The sequence below is a fragment of the Tauraco erythrolophus genome, chromosome 3 (genome assembly GCF_009769465.1).
Source record: "Tauraco erythrolophus isolate bTauEry1 chromosome 3, bTauEry1.pri, whole genome shotgun sequence".
In the NCBI taxonomy this organism is placed as follows: Eukaryota; Metazoa; Chordata; class Aves; order Musophagiformes; family Musophagidae; genus Tauraco; species Tauraco erythrolophus.
The window spans coordinates 63,765,187-63,787,207 of NC_141467.1; the positions used below are offsets into that span (position 1 = coordinate 63,765,187).

General features: G+C 43.9%; 1 protein-coding gene across 1 annotated transcript in view; it reads right to left on the reverse strand.

Annotated features, from left to right (window-relative positions):
• The window catches only part of CA8 (carbonic anhydrase 8 (inactive)), a 46,432-nt gene extending 25,063 nt beyond the window's left edge, over positions 1–21,369 (reverse strand). Inside the window, exons 1-3 of the mRNA XM_086609347.1 lie at positions 21,291–21,369; positions 20,700–20,891; positions 16,686–16,810 (exon numbers count right to left, since the gene is read on the reverse strand). Coding sequence (XP_086465473.1) covers positions 16,686–16,810; positions 20,700–20,891; positions 21,291–21,369 — 396 coding nt within the window. The remainder of the gene's footprint in view (positions 1–16,685; positions 16,811–20,699; positions 20,892–21,290) is intronic.
• Positions 21,370–22,021: the final 652 nt, after the last annotated feature.

The window sequence follows — 22,021 nt, forward strand, 5'->3', positions numbered from 1 at the left end:
AGAGTAGTCCAGAATCGTTGCTGACTGGTGCTCTCCTCTCCGTGAACATAGAATCATAGAATGGTTTGTGTTGGAAGGGACCTTAAAGATCATCTAGTTCCAAACCCCCTGCCATGGGCAGGGAAACCCTCCACTAGATCAAGTTGCTCAAAGCCTCATCCAATCTGGCTTTGAACACTTTCGGGGATGGGGCAGCCACAACTTCTCTGGGCAACCTGTTCCAGTGCCTCACCACCCTCAGAGGGAAGAATTTCTTCCTTATATCTAATCTAAATCTCCCCTCTTTCAGTTTAAAGCCATTGCCCCTTGTCTCATCACTACATGCCCTTGTGAAAAGTCCCTCTCCAGCTTTCTTGTGGGCCCCCTTCAAGTACTGGAAGGCTGCTAGAAGGTCTCCCTGGAGCCTTCTCTTCTCCAGGCTGAACAGCCCCAACTCTCTCAGCCTGTCTCCATAGCAAAGGTGCTCCAGCGCTCATATGATCTTCATGGCCCTCCTCTGGACCCACTCCAACAGCTCTATGTCCTTCTTACGATGGGGACCCTAGAGCAGAATGCAGTACACCGGGTAGGAGAGCAGAGTAGAGGGTCACCTCCCTCAACCTGCTGGTCGCACTTCTTTGGATGCAGCCCTGGATGCGGTTGGCTTTCTGGGCTGCCATCGCACATTGCCGGCTTATGTTGAGCTTCTCCTCAACCAACACCTGCAAGTCCTTTTCCTCAGGGCTGCTCTCAATCCATTCTCCTCCCAGCCTGTACTTATGCTTGGGATTGCCCTGACTCATGTGCAGGACCCTGTACTTGGCCTTGTTGAACTTCATGCGGTTCGTACAGGCCCACCTCTCGAGCCTGTCAAGGTCCCTCTGGATGGCATTCCTTCCCTTCAGTGTGTCAACCACACCACACAGCTTGGTGAACACCTTTGAAAGAGGGTGAACTGTACAATGGCTGTAAATAAAATATTTTAGTTCGATCACAAAAGAAAGGGCTGTAAAGACACCTTTGTAGGCAGGTGCCTTCGGCCTGCTGCCTCAGTGATAGTAGGGGGTGATATGTGTAGTCAGGAGCAACACACAAGTTGCCTAGAGGTTAAAGAGAATCCCAAAAATAACAGCTCAGGTAATAAAACTTCCCCCCCTAGGGGTGCAGTGGGGTCGAAAGCCCAACTTACGTGCTTCTATACGAACGCACGCAGTATGGGCAATAAACAAGAGGAACTGGAAGCTCTTGCTATCCGGGGAAACTATGACATAGTTGCCATCACTGAAACATGGTGGGATGACTCGTATAACTGGAGTGCTACCATGGATGGCTACAAGCTCTTCAGGCGGGATAGAAGAGGTAGAAGGGGTGGTGGGGTTGCCCTGTATGTAAGGGAAGATCTAAACTGTTTAGAGTTAAATGTTGGGGATGACCTAGTAGAATGTCTGTGGGTGAAAATCAAAGAGGGGCCTATGAAGGCAGATATTGTAGTGGGTATCTGCTACAGGCCACCCTATCAGGACAGTGAGACTGATGAGCTATTCTTTAAACAACTGGGGCAAGTCTCGCGCTCACTAGCCCTTGTCCTTATGGGTGACTTTAACCTGCCTGATGTCTGTTGGAAGTATAACATGGCAGTCAGGAAACAGTCTAGGCGGTTCCTGCAGAGTGTGGAGGACAACTTCCTATCACAACTGGTTAGTGAACCGACTAGAGAAGGAGCTCCCCTAGACCTGCTGTTTGTGAACAGAGAAGGTCTTGTGGGAGATGTGAAGGTTGGAGGACGCCTGGGGCATAGTGACCACGAGATAATAGAATTCTCAATTCTAGGGGAAGTTAGGAGGGGGAACACTAAAACGGCCAAGCTGGACTTTGGGAGAGCTGACTTTGGGCTGTTTAGAAGTCTGGTTAACAAAGTCCAATGGGAGACAGCTCTCAAGGGTAAAGGGGCGCAGGAGGGATGGTTACTACTCAAAAAGGAAATTCTGGAGGCACAGGAGCAAGCTGTCCCTGTGTGCCGGAAATCGAGCCGCCGGGGTAGAAAACCAGGTTGGATGACAAAGGAGATTTGGGAATATCTCAAAAGAAAAAGGGATGTCTACAAGTCTTGGAAGAATGGGCAGGCATCCAGGAATCAATACAGGGAGGAAGTTAGGACATGTAGGGAGATAATCAGGGAGGCAAAAGCCCAATTGGAACTTAGACTAGCCAGCTCCGTAAGGGACAACAAAAAGTCTTTCTATAAATATATTAATAACAAAAGGAGGGCTAAAGATCACCTCCAGCCCCTACTGGACTCAGGGGGTACGTTAGTCAGTAGGGATGAGGACAAGGCTGAGGTCCTTAATGCCTTCTTTGCCTCAGTCTTTAATAATAAGGTCAGCAGTTCCCAGGTGAGCTGGCCTTCGGTGTCTGAGTGCAGGGAGGGAGAGCAAATCGAAGCTCCTGTGATCCAAGAGGAACGGGTCAAGGATCTGCTCCTTCGGCTGGATGCCCACAAGTCTATGGGGCCTGATGGTATCCACCCGAGAGTCCTGAGAGAGCTGGCGGATGTCATTGCCAAACCCCTGTCCATTATCTTTGGGCAGTCTTGGCTCACTGGGGAAGTTCCGCTGGACTGGAGGCTGGCGGATGTTACCCCCATTTACAAAAAAGGGCGGAAGGAGGATCCGGGGAACTACAGGCCTGTCAGTCTGACCTCGGTGACGGGCAAAGTCATGGAACAGGTTATCTTGAGTGCTATTAATGAGCACATACAGGTTAACCGGGTGATCAGGCCCAGTCAACATGGGTTTATGAAAGGCAGGTCTTGCCAATCAAACCTGATCACCTTCTATGACAGGGTGACCCGCCTGATTGACGAGGGAAGGGCTGTGGATGTAGTTTTCCTAGACCTCAGTAAAGCCTTTGATACAGTTTCTCATAGTGTTCTGGTTGAGAAACTGGTAACTGCTGGCCTGGATAGGCACACCCTCCTTTGGGTTAAAAACTGGCTGGACGGCCGGGCCCAAAGAGTGGTGGTAAATGGGGCTAAATCCGGCTGGAGGCCGGTCACCAGTGGGGTTCCCCAGGGCTCAGTGCTGGGTCCAGTTCTGTTTAACATCTTTATCAATGACCTGGATGAGGGGATTGAATGTACCCTCAGTAAATTTGCGGACGACACCAAGCTGGGAGGCTGTGTCGATCTGCTCGAGGGTAGGGAGGCCCTTCAGAGGGATTTGAACAGACTGGATCGTTGGGCTGAGGCCAATGGCATGAGCTTTAATAAGGCCAAGTGCAGAGTCCTTCACTTGGGGTATAAAAACCCCAAGCATCGCTATAGTCTCGGGGAAGAGTGGCTGGAGAGCTGCCTGGCGGAGAAGGACCTGGGGGTGTTGGTTGACTACCGGCTTGATATGAGCCAGCAGTGTGCCCAGGTGGCCAAAAAGGCCAATGGGATACTGGCGTATATCAAGAATAGTGTGACCAGCAGGAGCAGGGAAGTGATCCTGCCCCTGTACTCGGCACTGGTGAGGCCGCACCTGGAATATTGTGTCCAGTTTTGGGCCCCTCGCTTTAAGAGAGATATTGAGCTCCTGGAGCGAGTCCAAAGAAGGGCGACCAAACTGGTCAAGGGGCTGGAAAATAAAACTTATGAGGAGCGGCTGAGGGAGTTGGGGCTGTTTAGCCTGGAGAAGAGGAGGCTGAGGGGAGACCTGATTACGGCCTATAAATACTTGAGAAAAGATGGTGGGGAGGTAGGGGAAGGGCTCTTTACATTAGTGACGGGTGATAGAACAAGAGGAAATGGGCATAAGCTTAGTCAGGGGAGATTCAGGTTGGATGTTAGGAAGTATTTCTTCTCTGAAAGGGTTGTCAGCCACTGGAATAGGCTGCCCAGGGAGGTGGTTGAGTCCCCATCCCTGGATGTGTTTAAGAATAGGGTGGATGATCTACTTGAGGATATGGTTTAATGGGGATTAGGGATGGTTGGACTCGATGATCTCTAAGGTCTTTTCCAACCTAGAAATCTATGAATCTATGAATCTATGAAAATCTATTCTCTTTCCAAAAACCCAACCAAGCAACAGCAAAAGTAGTCTAGGCCATTGTGTGGCATACCTTCAGGCGTGCCACTTAAAAGGTAAGGAACAGTGAGACTATTGAATTATTTGCAGCATCTCAGGAAACACTCTTGCTGTGGCAAATCGCTTGTGCTAAAGAAGTATCTACATTGGTAGGCCATACAGAAAAAGAGTAATAAAAACATTGCAACCTCTAGTATTAACCAGGAATCTGTGTTCTCATTGAACAGTCTAATCATCACATTCAGCAGCCTCATTTCATATAAGATAAAGAACAGTCGGTCCATTGAAGAAACGAAATTAACAGCAGGAAATACATTTTTATACAGAGAGATTCAAAAGACTACAGCTACGAACTAAAAATAAAAGTAATGGGAACCATAAAATATCCAACTGAGTGTTCTTCTTTCTGTTCTGGCAAAAGAAGCTAAGAGGCTAAAACAATAAAATTAATTTAAACTTAAGAAAAATGAAAAAATAAGTCTTTTGCCCCTCTTCTAACCAGAGATGGACTAACTCTTCAGAGAGAGGCTTCATTTCCACTGTATACAAGGTTAGGAGACAGGAAGGGGATGTAAGGAGGCTGGCACAAAGCCAAACACCACGACAGTTCTCTCAGCACTTCCAGGGAGGCAAGACATGAGCATAAACTATCTTCATGGTTAATACAACCACAAAGCCCATGTATTTACCTATATTAGTTTTTGTGAAGGGCACCAATCTGCAGAAAGCTTTGCAAACACCACTTAGATCCCTTTTGTCCAGGACTTGAACAGAAGATCAAAGTAACTCATTTCCTCACAGAGACTGCTGGAAAACCATGGGCAAAACATTGAAGGGTACAGGGGAAACTAAGGATGCTTTAATTTGTAATTTGTGTGTATTTACTTTTTCTTTCCGTTTGAAAGCAAAAGCACTGCTTATTTCTACTGGCACACACAGAAGATGAAAAGAAAACAGGAATTAATCAGAACTGAACATTTTTCCAACTGTAATAAAATTATATAGGCTAGAAAATGAATGAAAAAGACAAAACATCCTTGATTCCAGATTGCTGACTTTCAGTATTAACCCAATCAGTAAGAAAATGAAAAGCTACACAGTTATTACCATCAAATTAGTAGGTCAGGCTCTTCACTGTGCCAAGCTTCTGCTGTGTGTGAAGCAAGGAGCACCACAGAGCAGGTTACGTTCTCTGATACCACATCTGGTCCCAGAAAACATGTAGGCTGAGGTGCCCTGGGTCTGCCCTTACCTGTGCTAACATGAATGAATATACATTCGAGCCTTTCTTCTTCCTTCCCACAAACCATGAAGGGCAGGAAGGAAAACAAGGGATTTTAGTGCAAGACCCTCCACCCTGTTTTACTCTGGATTCTCGCCAACCTGAGTGGGTGGATGTTTATGTGTCTGCATGTGCTTTTAGAGCTCCAGAGTTAGAAAGAGTGAAGCTTGGAGAAAGGACTGGCCCTTGATGAATAGTTGATATTACAGGCTAGCAATGCCATCGGGAAGACAGAAAACACAAAGTGCTATAGGTTAAGTATTTAATTCTGGAAGTGTTATTTATATGACTAAGCATTGAATATAAGCATGTCCAATTCCACAAAGTGTTGGCTGCAATCTGTTGTCCTGGATTTAAAACCAGACTGTTTGTATGCAAAAGGATTTAAATCATCAATTTAAGTTTCAATAATAGATTCTCAAATGAAGGCAGAATAAAAAACACTCCTTTCCTGCTAATTTACTAAGTTTTATTAATAACTGACTTGAATCCCAGAGTTGTGTTTCAAAGCTAAGGGTCTCTCTAAAGAGATGAGAATCTGCAGCTGCATATTATCATCTTAAGCCATAATCTTGACTGTTCTCCAGTGAGCAGTTGCTCTTCCATTCTACACTCCTGTAGGAAATGTGGGTTTTTTTCTGTAACGTTGGCTAAGCTTCCAGTGAAATAATAAACTTCATTATGCATCTCCAGCAGTTTTCTCTTGAATTGCAAGTTTGTAGATTGCTCAATGATATCATACTTTTCTCCTCTCCCATAGTTCCATGAACTCCCCAGATTTTGTGAAACTTCAACTGTTCCCCATTCCAGTTCATTACGTGGCTCAATGCTGACACAGTGAGAAGACAAGAAAGACCAGTGAGACTACCTCATCAGCAACAGTGTGGTCTATGGACTACAGCATTAGATAGTCCTGTGGTTAAATTCCTGAACTGGGATTTACAACATGAGTTAGGTATTTTGGTACCATAGCGTCTGAAAGTCTTACTAGAATTCAAGCACCTAGGAATCTCGAGTCAGTTCTGGGTCACTTCTGAAAAAGTGTGTCACCATGGCCAAACAATTTAGCCCCTTTGATCTTGTATTCTACCAGCTCATTGGCATAGCAGAACTTTTCTCCCTCATGCTGATGTCTTAAGGATTACATTGTTTCTGCTTGTGAAGGGCTCAGGCAAGACTGCAAATACTGGTGGAAGCCTTCAAAGGTTTTCAGCTCTTAGATGATCTGTATGTTTTACCCATTACCTCTTAAGAGCCATGTGTGCACCATTAACACAAAGAACACAAAATTCGGGGTTTAGCATCAGAAAGCTACTATCTCCCTCTTAAGAGTATTCACTTATGCACTGAGGTCAACCTAGGAACTGGTCCTGAAACAAGCATATGGCATGGAAAGGAACGAAATAAGGAATATCCTTTCCCAGCTTATTCCAAAAGTGACAGGTCTTAGAAAAACAGTTAGGCCTAGTGGTTACGGCAAAGTGCCAAGGAAAACCAAACAGGAAAAAAACAAGGCACCAGGCAACTGAGGCAAGATGCAAGCAGCGTCAGCAATGATCATGGCAGAAATTAGAAACTTATGTACAACTGAAGCAAATCACATCAAGGGCACACAGACAAGAAAAACAGCAAGGAAGAGACTTGAGCAGCCATCTTGTTGCACTCAAATCTGGGTTTAAATGCTCTTCAGAAGTCCCATCTTCTAAACAGCTACAGAAGCGCTTCTCCCACAGACCAGCGAAAACCTACTGAGCCATCTCATTAGAGCTGGGAACAGGGTTTGTGTCATGGTTCAGGGGATAGGGAGGAGAAAATGTAACAAAAGGCTCAAGGGTGGAGACAGGGACAGGGAGGGGTCACTCAAAGTTTGGATGAGAAATACAGTCAAATCTTAGAAACACCTTCCCCCCAACCCCTCCCTTACTCCAGGGTTCAACTTCACTCCCAATTTTTCCACCTCCACCCCTGAGCAGCACAGGGGGACGGGGAATAGGGATGCAGTCAGTGCGTCACATGTTCTGCCGCTCCTTCCTCCTCAGGGGGATGAACTCTTCCCCTGCTCCAGTGTGGGGTCTCTTCTCACAGGAGACAGTTCTCCATAAACTTCTCCAGCATGAGTCCTTCCCACGGGCTGCAGTTCTTCACAGACTGCTCCAGCGTGGGTCCCTCCTGTGGGGTGCAGTCCTTCAGGAACAGACTGCTCCAGTGTGAGCCTTGGAGCCAGGGAAGGTTCTAGCAGCCTCTCACAGGAGCCACTCAAAACACACCAAAACCCACCAGACAAACCTAATACAGTTTGCAACAAGGGATGTCACGACAGCAGCCTCTCTATATCCATGAGTACAAGCGCTGCCATCAAGTCACTTCTGTGAGAAAGCAGAGTAAGGAGAAGGCAAATCTGTAATTCTGCTCAAGAAGTAGAAAAGATTCACATCTTTTAAAGAAGAATCAGAAGCTATGTTGTCTCCACCACAGACAGGGACTGCTAAGAGTTATTTTGCGTTCAAGATTACGCACCTGCCTCTGCGAGGACGCAGTGCCACCAAACCTGTTACTACAACTGAACATTGCATCTTAGCCCAGCATGAGTGCAGGAAAATTTGGTGCAAAATATGTATTACGGGCAAAGTGCAAAGACTGTCCTCAACTCCTGGAAGAACTAAAACAATAAGCTGAGGTACAATGGAATAGGAAGCCCAAAGAAGGGCTTCCCTCTTGAGTAACTCCTCATTTTGTTCTCATTCTCGTTTCCTTCACACTTCTCTCCACATGCAGCATTTCTCCATAGAAGACTTTTTCCTATTCTGCTCCGTCATTTACTGTTTGGATCATTTATTTCACAAAAGAATACTGAAATTCTCCATTCTAGTAGAAATTACAAATCACAGACTAACGCAACTGCCACTTCAAAAGGGTCTTAGGCGTGTATGAGCTACAAAGCTTCTGCACACATGACTGCCTGTAAATAAGATAACTCTTAAAAGACAGACAAAAGGATAAAAAAGCTTCAGTATAGACTGTTAATGCCACTCTTCTTTGACCTGGTGTCTGGAAGCTTGTACGTCTTCCACTATTCAATAAATAAAGTGCAGATTTTGCACAGACGGGAAGTCACATTTGCTACCTCTGATGATGCGTACGGTTCTTCTGCAGAGCTTAACTGAGCATTTTTCAAAAGCACGTTTGTGCTAGCACATCAGCCTATTTTTGCACCCGCTTTTTTTCACAAATCCACAGTGCAAAGCACACAGATATATTCCTGAAAAATTCAAACTATATGTGACTGAGCAAAATAACGGCCAATCGAAGCTCATACTGACAAATTACCTAGAAACCAAGTACACTTCAGTGACTCCATGTGCCTACTTAGGTCAAATTAACCCTCAACCACAATAAAAATATAATATTGAAAGAGCTTAGCAACTAGCAATCTCCAGAGTCATGAGCTGCTCGTGTGCTTTGACAATTATGGTAGTTTTATTTTATCTTATTGTCGGTTTTCTGTTTCCCAGTATACTGGGAAGGGATGGAGACCTCCTAGCTTTGTACCACTACAAAAAAAAAAAAACAAACAGAAGTCACATCAATTAGGGGACCACAGAGTGTATGGTATACAGGAAAATTAAGGAAAATACTTAAACGTTTGCACATACGAGGCTAGGATCCCAGGTAATACAATTCACTGACAGTCCTAGAATTGGTGCTAGGACCAATTTTGCCCATGGAGTGCTGTGTAAAGCTAAGTATTATTGTTATGTTCATAAATGGCATCTACATAATGTGTAAAAGATTCTGTTTCTGTATAAATCACTTTGTTTTTCCACAATTCTGTCCTCAAAAATCAGATAATGTCCAATGGGTATATCTACTTTAAACTATTATTAATCTGTTATTCATAACCTGTCAAGGATATCACTATTACACGAATGTCAACATTTTCTTACAAAGACACACTGTTTTAATCACGGCTTACAGTATTCATCTGCAACGATTCCAAAATTCAGAAAACCGGTCGAGCCTGTGAGCAAAAGTTAATTCTCCACCAGAAAACTTGGACAATTTCTGAGCAGAGCGCCAGATCTCAGCATGACGCTACGTAAACCCTTCTGGAATCTGTTCTTTTTGCCTCCTGTTAAATTCATGACTGCCTAAGCAAGATATTCTTCATTCATAGCTCTTGTGCCGGCAAAGCAAGCGCAACGAATTAAATTTTTTTCACAAGCAGGTAATCAATGCAATTAGCTAAGGCAACAGGATTTACTCCTTGGTTTAAAACCTTTTCTTTTAGGGTTTATGACTGAGATCATAGTCTCATTAAAGCTACTGGCAAAAATCCACAGATATCAGAACCGAGCTCACACATTAGAAACTACTGTCATTATGGATTAAATCTTGCTTGCCATTCACACCTACGCAGTTCCACTGCAGTTTGTAAGTCTCTGCATAACGAGTGAGAGACATACTTGCATGCACACTATCTCCAAGGCCTTCTATTACAATTACAAATATTCTGGTTTATTTTTTTAACCCATATAATTTGCTAACAAGCTAATAAGAAAATGATTAAAACAGACAGCAAGATTAAATAACGCCACCAAGCAATATTAAAAGTTGGAAAAGAATAAATCTCCAGGTGGAAAGCATGACACCTCCTCTCAAGAAATGCTGGAAAGGAGATGCACGGTGTGAAGCTTTCTAATTTCAGAGCTGGGCACAGAGAAATCCTCACACCAGAGACTGTAAAGACTTGAGTAGATAAGCGTAATGTTAACAGCCTAACCTGAAACCCTAAAGCTGTATGTCTGTTTGATGAGATCCTGAGGCAGACACCATTTCATAGGAACAAAGGAAAACTTAATGGTTTAAATCAGATTGAGGGTAGGATACATTTTTTGTGTTATATTTAAATTCATTGCACAGGTATTTCAGTAACTCTGAGTCTACAGAATGAATTAGTCTGCTCTTCACTACACAACAGAAAGGAATATCTTTTTTCCAGTAGAGAACTGATTCTAGTCCTTCAGGCAACTGGATTTTCTTCTGCTCTAGTCAAAAACTGTAGGACAGAAAATACTACAGTTTTTAATCTTCCTGCACATCTTGGAAACATTTTTTAAATTATTTTCTGCCAATCCTCTTCTACTGAGAGCTTTCACATGGTTCACAGCAAGACCAATCCTACATTGTAAAAAGGATGGATTACAAAGAATTATCCTCCTGATCATAGTACAAGTGGTGAAAGGAACCCTCTTATTTTCTCAGATACAGTTTTATTTCAGAGCAACAGCCTGGAAACAACTGTTCCCTTATGGTCAGATTGTGCCTTTGGTCACACCGCGACTTGAGTAGCTAAAAGGAAGAGACACTTTTAAAGCATAATTTTTCCTGTTTCCCTTCACTTCAGAAGCATTGAAAACTTTTTTTCCATAAAACAGCATTGATGCCATCATTAGGTTCCATTTCTCATGCTGCCTCTCCTGTCTTTTTTGACTGTAAGTTCATTCCGCGTGGCACTATAATATGCCGTGTTTAAACAGAGATTGGGTACAATGGGCCTCCATTTTAGCTGCCTCTATTTTAAATTTCTTAATAACAGAAATAAAATAGCAGTAATTTGCTATTCTTGTCTCTCTGTATCTCCCTCTTATACATCAAAGATAAGGAAGAGAGTCAGAGCTTCATTAGTTTTTCATTTGTTCTTTCCCCTTCTACAATCCATACCCTTGGCATGGACAGGAATAAAGATTTCAAATACTTCCTCTCTTTCTTACACCTAAATCAGGTTCAGGTAACTCATATGTAGGTGTAAGCGTGGATTTTACTGATCTGGGAAAACGTGTGCTGTAAAGCACAATTTAATCTCTGGTACCTTGTTCCATTTGCTGGCAAGAAACAGTCTCTCAATGTTAAGACGGTTACTAAATACTTCACAGAATCACAGATTCATAGAACGGTTAGGGTAGGAAGGGACCTCAAAGATCATCTAGTTCCAACCCCCCTGCAATGGGCAGGGAAACCCTCCACTACACCAAGTTGCCCAAAGCCTCATCCCATCTGGCCTTGAACACTTCCAGGGATGGGGAAGACACAACTTCTCTGGGCAACCTGTTCCAGTGCCTCACTACCCTCGGAGTTAAAAATTTCTTCCTTATATCTAATCTAAATCTGCCCTCTTTCAGTTTAAAGCCATTACTCCTTGTCCTTTCCTGTAGGCCCCCTTTAAGTACTGGAAGGCTGCAGTAAGATCAACCCCAGAGCCTTCTCTTCTCCAGGCTGAACAACCCCAACTCTCTCAGCCTGTCTTCATAGCAGAGGTGCTCCAGCCCTCGGATCATCTTCGTGGCCCTCCTCTGGACTTGCTCCAGCAGCTCCATGTACTTCTTGTGTTGGGGACTCCAGAGCTGAACGCAGTATTCCAGGTGGGGTCTCACGAGAGCAGAGTAGAGGGGCAGAATCACCTCCCTCGACCTGCTGGCCACACTTCTTTGGATGCAGACCAGGATGCGGTTGGCTTTCTGGGCTGCCAGTGCACATTGCTGGCTCATGTTGAGCTTCTCATCCACCAGCATTCCCAAGTTCTTTTTCCTCAGGGCTACTCTCAATCCATTCTCCATCCAGCCTGTACTTGTTCTTGGGATTGCCCCGACCCATGTGCACGACCTTGCACTTGGCCTTGTTGAACTTCATGAGGTTCTCACAGGCCCACCTCTCCAGCCTGTCAAGGTCCCTCTGGGTGGCATCCCCTCCCTCCAGCGTGTCCACAACACCACACAACTTGGTGTCATCTGCAAACTTGCTGAGAGTGCACCCGATCCTACTGTCCATGTCACCGACAAAGATGTTAAATAGCACTGGCCCCAGTACTGACCCCTGAGGAACACCACTCGTCACTGGTCTCCACTTGGACATTGAACCATTGACCACAACTCTTTTGAGTGCGACCATCCAGTCAATTCCTTATCCACAAAGTGGTCCATCCGTCAAATCCATGTCTCTCCAGCTTAGAGACAAGGATGTCGTGTGGGACAGTATCAAATGCTTTGGACAAGTCCAGGTAGATGATGTCAGTTGCTCTTCCCCTATCCATCAATGCTGTAACCTCATCATAGAAGGCCACCATATTAGTCAAGCAAGATTTGCCCTTAGTGAAGCCATGGTGGCTGTCACCAATCACCTCCTTATTTTCTTTGTGCCTTAGCACAGTCACCAGGAGGATCTGCTCCATGATCTTGCCAGGCACAGAGGTGAGACTGACTGGCCTGTAGTTCCCTGGATCTTCTTTTTTTCCCTTTTTAAAGATGGGGACTATATTTCCCCTTTTCTAGTCATTGGGAACTTCACCAGACTGCCACGATTTCTGAAATATGACGGATAGTGGCTTAGCAACTTCATCTGCCAGTTCCCTCAGGACCCGCGGATGCACCTCATCAGGTACGATGAACTTGTCCACCTTCATGTTCTTTAGATGATCTCAAATCTGATCTTCTCCTACAGTGGGCGGTTCTTCATTCTCCTAGTCTCTGCCTTTGCCTTCTGTGACTCGGGCTATGCAGCTGGCGCTCTTGCCAGACCGAGGCAAAGAAGTCATTGAGTACCTAAGTAAGAAAGCCTTCTGGAGAAGTTTGCACAAATGTCTCCTTCCAATTTCTTGTCAAAAGGCAAGAATGGCCTTCATGCTCTTGTTTTTGTGGAACAGAGATAGAAGCACTGTACCGATACATACAGCTCTCTCTGCTTTTCCTTTGTTTAAAAAGAGGTGTTAGTTACAGTATTTACCTTTGACAACCATTTGTTGTTTTGTCCTGCTTTCCTCATTGATTGCAAACACAGATGTTTCAGTGAAAATGATAACACTGACGTATTACTGTCAACATTCTGGTTTCTTCAGCCAGGGAAGGTGGAAAACATATCTTTGCTGAACTTCATATAATAATAAAAATAACAATGAACTCAGCCTCCAAGCCACATGAACGTTTTTCAACAGTGTGAATTATTTCAAGAAGCTGTTCCAGAGGTTACATAAGCCGAGTAGTCTAACTTATTTCACCATGAATCTATATATCTTAAGCACACACAAAGGCCCAGCTGTCTAGGAAGAAATAACAGATTTTTGCACTAAAAGACACAGGATATTACCCAACTAATACAGGGTATTGCCTCATTTCTATAAAAGCAGTTATGGTACCAAAGGCGAAGAGACTAAGGAAGTAACTGAAGAGTGCTCTTCTAAACTTTGAAAAATAACACTCTTTTTTAAAAAAAGTTATCCTTTACGAAGATCATTATACTGATAATCTGAAGTTGTTCCACAACTATTTGGTCCAATGTAATAAAATAAAGCCTTACAGTTTTCAATCCTGAAAAAACAGACTACTGCTCCAGTCAATAAATAGTCTTAGACGGTCATCTCAGATAGATCTCTTCAAACTCAAAGTTGTGTTTTGTAGAACTGCTCGGGTTTTATAGTAGTGTAATGGAGTACATAATCCGGGTTTAGTCTGTTGTGTTGTTAATGTACCCACTTAAACCAAGCACTTACATTGCCATACTACTGCTTATCCCTTTGTCTTGTCTTCCTCCCACAAAGAGAGGAGAATTTAAAATCCTTATCATTTGCTTTGTAAATAATTTCTAGCTTCTTGGGAAAACATCCTATTGGATTTGCTCCACTGGCAGAAGATCTAAACTTGTGACTTGGTGCTCAATGTATTTCTAGGCATGCATTTGTGCACAAACAACTGCCAGCTTATTTTCCGTTTAGTACAGGACAAAAGCACAAATCACACCAGGCTGCTTGTATATAGCCAAAATAGGCACCCATTGCTGTTTGTGTTCAGCAACTAACAAACCCAATGAAAATCAAGCCAAATATGTGTTCAGAATATGGTGATTTCCAACAACTGTATAAACTAATGCTAATATTAAAAACTAAGAAAATAAGATTTCCTGGTCCCTTGATCAAAATTATTCTTCCTCCCCCAAAATATTAGCTGGGTCAATTGCCGGAATGGAAAAAAAAAATCTTCCATTCTGGGGTCTCAGGTGTACTACTTCATAAACATTTATACTGCTCACAAGCACCTGTTTTATTATTGCTCAAGTATAATATTTGACTTGGACAATTTGCGATGGATTTAATATAGCAGCTCTTTGTGCATACAGCAGAAGGAAATGCAGCTCATCTGTCAAACAAACTGCCCTGCACTTTCTTGCAACATGGGGCAGAAGATGAACTGGCTCAGCCAATACACCTGTGTGCAACTGACCTTGGATACAACAAGCTATGCTGTCATTTCCTGCTGGAGGAATTAATCTACATAAGGGTCTGCTTGAAAAATTAAACATTCACACTGTATTTGAAGTGTATTATGAGTCAATTTTTTTCTGCTACAGAATTTTTGCATCAGTAATTATTTCCTGGAGATCAGAGTCTAGCTGAAAGCTGCTTAGATGCAAGAGACAGGATAACATTGTCTTGCTCACCTCCCAGTGATGTTCTTCAACTGTGCCAGAATTCTGTTTATGCAGCTGCTGTGCTGCTTTTGAAGTAGGTGAAGAATGAAATCCCTTCATGACTGTTTGTTGTTTTGCATCTCTGGGTCAAGTGTATTTTTCTCTGGACTGACTTGGAGCAGAGAATTCTGAGGTTTCTACAGATTATCCATAGACTGTTCCCACATACCACCAAGACTGTTTGCAAAGTGATCCTTAATAAACAAGGAGACAGGAGACCCTAATAGACTCCCAAGTACAGCTCTCAAGGTAGTTCATGTCAATATTTCTTCATCAGCACATGCTGAATCAGCCTTGAGGAAAAGTACTAAACAGAATTGTTTCACAATAAACAAGCTACTTCCTGCCTCAGGGAAACACCTCAGTATCCTGAAGGTCTTACTGCCCATATAAATCATGTTACATATATTATGCCAGGAAAACAGGATGCAGAGGTGATTCCTCTGCTTTCCCTTTGGTTGATGAGCCTTGCCCATTCAAGTAAGTCTTCTGCATTGCCAGGATCTGCCTGAAATCAACCTCCAAAGAGGATCTGCGTGTAGATGTGGCCCTTAGGGACACGGTTTAGTGGTGGACTTGGTAGTGTTAGGTTTACAGTTGGACTTGTAAAGTATCTTTTCCAACCTAAACGATTTTATGATTCTATGATCTGCCTCAACTCAACCTGCAAAGTCTCTAGGAGTGACTTTACATACCGATTTTTTTTTGATGGACCAGTGCAAAATAGCAGATAGCAAAGACCAAAATTTGACCCACAACTCTCAAAGATAGTACCCAAATAATCCTAAGAATTAGATTGACGGTGTAAATCCACAAGCTTTTTACACTTAGCTCCGCAGTAGTTACTCTAATACTTTTTATATATTTTTCCATAAAGCAGTTCTATTCCAGTAGTCTGGCACTCACAAGTATAACACTACAGTAACAAATTTCCTAGCGCTGAACAACACAGAGAAAAAGGAAACAGTTTCAGACTCATGAGGGATTATGATAGATAAATAAGGCAAAAATAACTCATAGAACTCTGAAAAAATCTTGAGTTTCTTTAAAATAAATAGTGCACAACAAATGAAATCAAAAATGCAAAACTGAAGTCATCAAATATCAGGGTTGGTATCTCTTAAAACCAGTCTTGCACCCCAAGGTCTAAGGACACTCCAAGCCACTCCTTGTCAAGTGTAAGCAATGGGACAGTGCAAAGTGAAGTAACATGATGAATGGCTGCTGGAGGGCAGGAGAAATAGGCCCCAGAATTTTGGGTTGCCCAGGAGACCAAACTGACACCGCGTAAACAGCTGAATTTTTTCAGACTGCATTATCACTTTGCTTGTGTTTCAAAACTTTGTAATTCATTGAGATCTTACAGATCATACTCAAGAATATCACATAATCCTCAATTTTCAGATATGTAAAGCTATTTCATGAACAAACTGCTCTAAACTTACTCCAAATTTACCTAAGTTGTTATTATTCACCACAGAAATATTTCCAGTGGCGAGTTCTCCCCCTCTATAGCTATTAGTCAAGGTGACATAGGAAGTGTTGAAATGGCAGATCTTGTTAGAACGCTAATATTATTTAAGGCAGAAGTTAATAACTCTGCAGGTTAACTTTATGACCAATTAATCATACAATGTGATGAGTGCTGGAGGCATTCTATTCCAGATGCACATCCTAATTTACCTGCACTAAATCACACCTCAGCAAGATAGCATTGTGGTTGATACATAAAACAATGAATCGCTCAGCTAAAAGAAACTCTCTTTTGAACTACTAGGAATTCAGCCTATGAAATAAAATCTTTTGCATTTAGTGAGTGTTATGCAATGCAGTATCACTCTTACCTCCATGGGAAAGGCCTTAAAATTAACTGTGTGTTCAGAACCACGCTGGTTTTCTCTCCCCCAGTGAAATCGAACATCGTGTAGTTCAAACTCATGTCCTCGAGGTAATGGCCCCCCTATTAACACTGGGAAAGAAGACAAACGGTAAGGCTTCCCAAGCAGACAAGCCACTAAAATACTCTCCAAATACAATGCAGAGACTGTTGCAAACTTCTTTATTATCTAGAGAGAAGAGTAAAGTTGACAGACTTGATATCTTTACTTTTGAAGCACCACGCAAGTACAGAACGCGAATTCAGGCAGTTAAGAAGAACAGTGAAATTGCTGTCATGCTGCACTCTTTGTTTTATAAGGCAGAACAGCTGGCCATAACACAAAATAAAAACATTATACCTTTAACAGTCAGAAGAGTGAATACGTTTATTGCTCTTATCAGGACACATAGCTGTGTGCTCTAAACAGATGGTGAGGGTTATTATTTGAACTGGTAACTACCTCTAACTTGTCCAAATGCTCAACCTCCACCACCTATATTTGCTATGAGTCACAAAAACTGATAGAAAACTTTTGACTGCCGTATTTTGCTAGGTAAAGGTGTTCAGTCATATACCGCCTGTCAGGTTTCTGAGATACAGAATGCCTCCATACCCAAATATAATCAAACCTACACACAGGAGCAATGACATAACCTCATTTACTTAAAACTAGCTTTCAGGTAGCCATGGCTTTTTTTTACTTCAGTTTTTTAAACATCTGGAATTTCTTAAAAGCATCTATCCACAATTGCAACACACACCAAAATAAATTATATAATAGCTTGATACTTTTGCATTAATAGAGACTTCCACCACAAGTAGTAAAAGCAAGCAATTGTACCTTGTGAGGCCCAATCTACTTTGGAATTAATCAATTAAAACATTTTGCCCAGGGATTTGTGAATCTACTTCAGCTTCAATATTGCTCCACGAGCTGTAGGTAACTTCCCACTGAAATCATGGAATATTGTCTTCTAGGCAGTGCTGGATTTTACTATAGGACATTCACAGTCTTCCCTAGAATCCATTAAATTCTAGCTTATGTTTCATAGACTTTGAATGAATCCCTAATAAGGATTATTTAATTGCATAACCTGCAGGTTTAGGGAATTAAAGTTCCATAATATAAAGTTATTTGGACACACAAACTAAACGGTCTTAGTTTGGAGCACAAGATACAGTGTAATACTAAAATTCATTTAGCAATTAAATCATATTGCATTGTATGAACACAAAACCAAAAGTACAGAAATGTAATAAACCTGAAAGAAAACCGACCAGATATAGTTTCCTAAGAAATTACATTGCTGAAAAAAGGGTAAAATATTCCAATTAATCCTCCTTCAACAGTTCTTCATAACTAATCAAATAGCCATTAGGGTTTCTAAAATGAAATATCCTAAATGTAGTTACAGAGTTATAGATTTGCTTCTTAATGTGCTTTATCTCTATTCTGTCTATACCTACATACTATAGGGAAAATCTACAGATGAACATGGGGGGAAACAAACCATTTAAGTATTTAGGGAAATCTGGACAAATAAACAGAAGTATGCTACTCAGTTAGTGTTATTCCTTAAGAAAATTGAGCATTTTCTTTGTTTTAAAATATTGTTCCTAGAGAAAGTGTAACTAGAACAAATGTTCTCTATATGATGTAGTTCTGGATTTGCAGGAGCTTCAAAGAGTTTATTTCTGAGGCTTAAGTTATAACTTTAATCCCATGATAAAAGTATTTCAATGCATGAAACATGTTTATCTTTCGTTTGCCTTTCATCAAATCTTGATCCTTGTCAAGCATAAAACATGTTTAACTTTGCTTTGCCTTTCAGCAATATTTGATCCTCATTAGAAAATGATTCTGAAACCATCATCTACTGTGCAACCTACTGCTGGCTTAAGAGAAGTCCCTCTGTTAGTAGGATATCCTCTAAAGCATTTTTCAATATACAATTCCATTACACAGTTGGTCATGCTTCTTCCACCTAATGCATAACACATGTACGATGATCAAACTGAAAGCAGCCTGTGAAAATGTTTGCAATTAAATAATAAGAAAGATTTAGGAATGCCAGATGGACTGCATGTCCTGAATTAAAGGATAAAATCAATCACCAGTAATGACAAATTGATTTTTAATATGTGTCTTAATCCGTTTACTTTTTTCCACAAGGAGGTTTTTCTTCGACTGTTAACATTACAGTAGATGAGAATCTCTTGCACATTAATTGGCCAGTTTCAAAAGCATTTAGTGCTCAATATTTCCCATTAAAATAATCTGGCTAAATGGATTTGTCATCAGAGATCCCCTGTGAGGAAAAGAAGCTGCAGGAGTTTCCGCAATCCCTGAAAATTGGCCAGAATACTAGGTCAAACACAGCTTATTAACTCTTTTCTCCTCTTGGTAGGGCTAAGAAATGTTGTCTCTCTCCTCCGAGAAATGGAAAAACTATCCCGTTTCCAAACAGAGAATGCGAAATTACGTAACACAAAATCTAAAGAAAAGCTGAAACTAAAGCAAGATTTCCTAAATCATACTTCCATATCTCAGTCATAAACTCTTACGCTATTTCACACTTTCTCATATTTCAAGACTTATCATTCTCACATCACACTGCATTCAAGTTTAAAAGAAGTCTTTCCCTCTCCTAAGTCTCCAATGGTTTTGCACACACATTTAGGTGTGCTGCTCCCATCTTATTAATTATTGCTACTACGTTAAAAACCGCCCTCTGGAAATGTAGGGTTGAACAAGTTGCATGTTGGCATGCAAGTGATGACGTCGTTTGCAGTCACTCTCACCTCCTCCACAGGAGAATTTAAGAACCTTCCTGAGGCTGCAGTGAGAACCTTAGTCCTTGGGAAAAGAGCTCTGCTTCTGAAGAAGGCAGTAAAACCGACCAGAAGCACCAAATTTCTATTCTATTGGAAATCTGCAAAATTCTGTGGAAAGAAATGTTCTGTGTCCCAGTAAAACATGGAATTTACCATGGAAAGGAAACTATAAAGGAAAGCACCGTTATTAAAATAGCAAACTCTTCTTTTTTAAAAAACTCAGTGTAAAACTGAACTGACTTCCTCACTCCCAGCACAGCTGTAGCTCCCGGCACAGCTGTAGCTCCCAAGACTACTGAGATCTCAGAATGAAACAAAACTGGGGAAGTCTCAAGGTTTGACAATGTTCAGCTGTTTAAATGCCCCCAAAGGCTGCTAATAGTTAGGACTGGTTAGAATTACTTGGATGCTTTTCCAAATACATGGTAAGAACAACCACAGTGCTGGAAAGCACAAGGACTTTTTTCTCCCTACTTTCTTGACAGTTGTCTCCTTCATACAGAGCAGTTTATCCAGATGAAAGGTCTGCATGAGATACTGCAATTTCACTTAAGTTGGGATTGTTTCTCTTACTATTTGTTTCTAATTCTTATTTGATGAATGACACCAAAAAAAACATTAAGAAATGAGGACTGCTTTGCTACCTGCTCTTCATCAATACTGTAAGGATGTGTAACTGGAGCATCTATCTTAAGCTGCCCAATTCTGCAGTTAGCATTCACAGCCCACTCAATGGAAAAGCTCTTTTAACTAACATAGTCTTTGGAACAAGGACAAATTTTGCCAGCTGTACAAAACAGTTTGGCATCACACTGCCTCAGTGACAGTCTGGACTGCTTCTGAACGCAGACCACTGTTAACGTCAGTGAATTAGACACCACCACAAGAGGAAATTCTGGCCATGCTCTGAAGTAAAGTGACCATCCCGTTTGGCGCTGAAACTTGCAGCTCTCGCTGCAAAGCTTGCTCCTTTTCCCACTGGAGTGAACAGCAACACTCTTACGGCCGCAGTCCACGCCGAAGGAGCACAACAGCTCGCTGCCGGGAGCCGCAGCTGTTCCTGTGCTCCGGGATACACGTACAGCAAGTCTTAAGGAAACACGAGCTTTAGCGGGGAAAGCAAAGGCAGCGTGTTCCAGCGTACCTGATTTTGACTTCAGGGCAATCTGAATCGAATGCCCGTCGTTGATCACTTCACAGTCACGACACACCACGTAGTTTGGCGACAAACGCACTTCCAGGAGCGAGGGATCATATTTAGCTTCTCTCGAGTTCAAGTTGATAGGCGACTGGTACTCCCCGTTAGCATCGGGAAAAATCAGCCCCCACTCCACTCCTGCGACACAAGTGAAGCTGTTACGGGGAGACCCAGTACGCTGCGCTGCTCGGGCCGGCCAGACCCTCCCCGCTCCCATCGACCGCCTGGCCGCTGCCCGGCGGCGCGGGAAGCGGGGGCTCCTCCGCGGCACCCCGGCCCGCCGGCCCCGGCGATCGCTGCCGGGCGGCTCCGCGGCTCCGCCGCCGCGCCGCGCTGCGCTGCTCTCCCGCCGGCGGTGACGGACCTGCAGCCCGCTGCAGGCCGGCGCCTCTCCGCTCCCCGCGGCTCGGGGCGGCCGGGGGGCGATCACCCCTCCGCACCGCCACTGAAATCCTCCCACCGCCACCTCCTTCCTCCTCCTCCTCTCCCGGCCGCGGCGAAAGTTTTTCCCCACCGCAGCCGCTGCCCGCTCCTCACCTTCCTCGTAGCCCCACTCCGGAGCCTCCTCCCCGTGCGGGAAGGGCTCGGCGCCCTCGATCAGGCTCCGGTCAGCCATGGGCGGGCGTCCTGCGAGCGACCCCGGCTCCCGTCGGCCGGGCGGCGTGTGCGGGTACGTGTGTGCGAGCCCGTGCGTGTGCGTACGAGCATGTGTGTGTGTGTGTGTGCGCGCGTGTGAGGGTGTGCGAGGGGGCGAGGCGGGCAGGCGCCGCTCCGCACCGCGCCTCGGCCCTCCCTCCGCCCTCCCGCCCCGCCGGCGGGTGCCGTCATGCGGCGGGGCAGGGGCAGGGGGCGCGGCGCGGGCGCCGGGGCCGGTCGCTGTCCCTGGGGCGCGGCGCGGCGGGGAGGGCGAGGGGTGTGGTAACAGTCGGCGGAGGGAGAAGAGAGGACTGGGAGGCCGCGGGAGCTGCAACCCAGGGTGGCATCTCCCGTGGGCTGCTGCTCCCCTTGCTTCCCCTTACCTTCCTCGACATCCCGCTGCCCCGCTGCCTCCCTTCCCGTGGGTGGGTGGGTGGGTGTCCCTGCAGCTCCCGCTGCCCTCCTGGGCTGGGCACAGGCGGTCTGTGTGCCCGAGGGCACCCAAGGAGAGCAACTTCAACAAGGGGAAGGGCAAGGGCAAAGTCCTGCCTCTGGAGAGGAACAACCCCAGCACCGGTACGGACTGGGGGACATCTGGCCAGGAAGCAGCTTGGTAGAAAAGGGCCCATGGG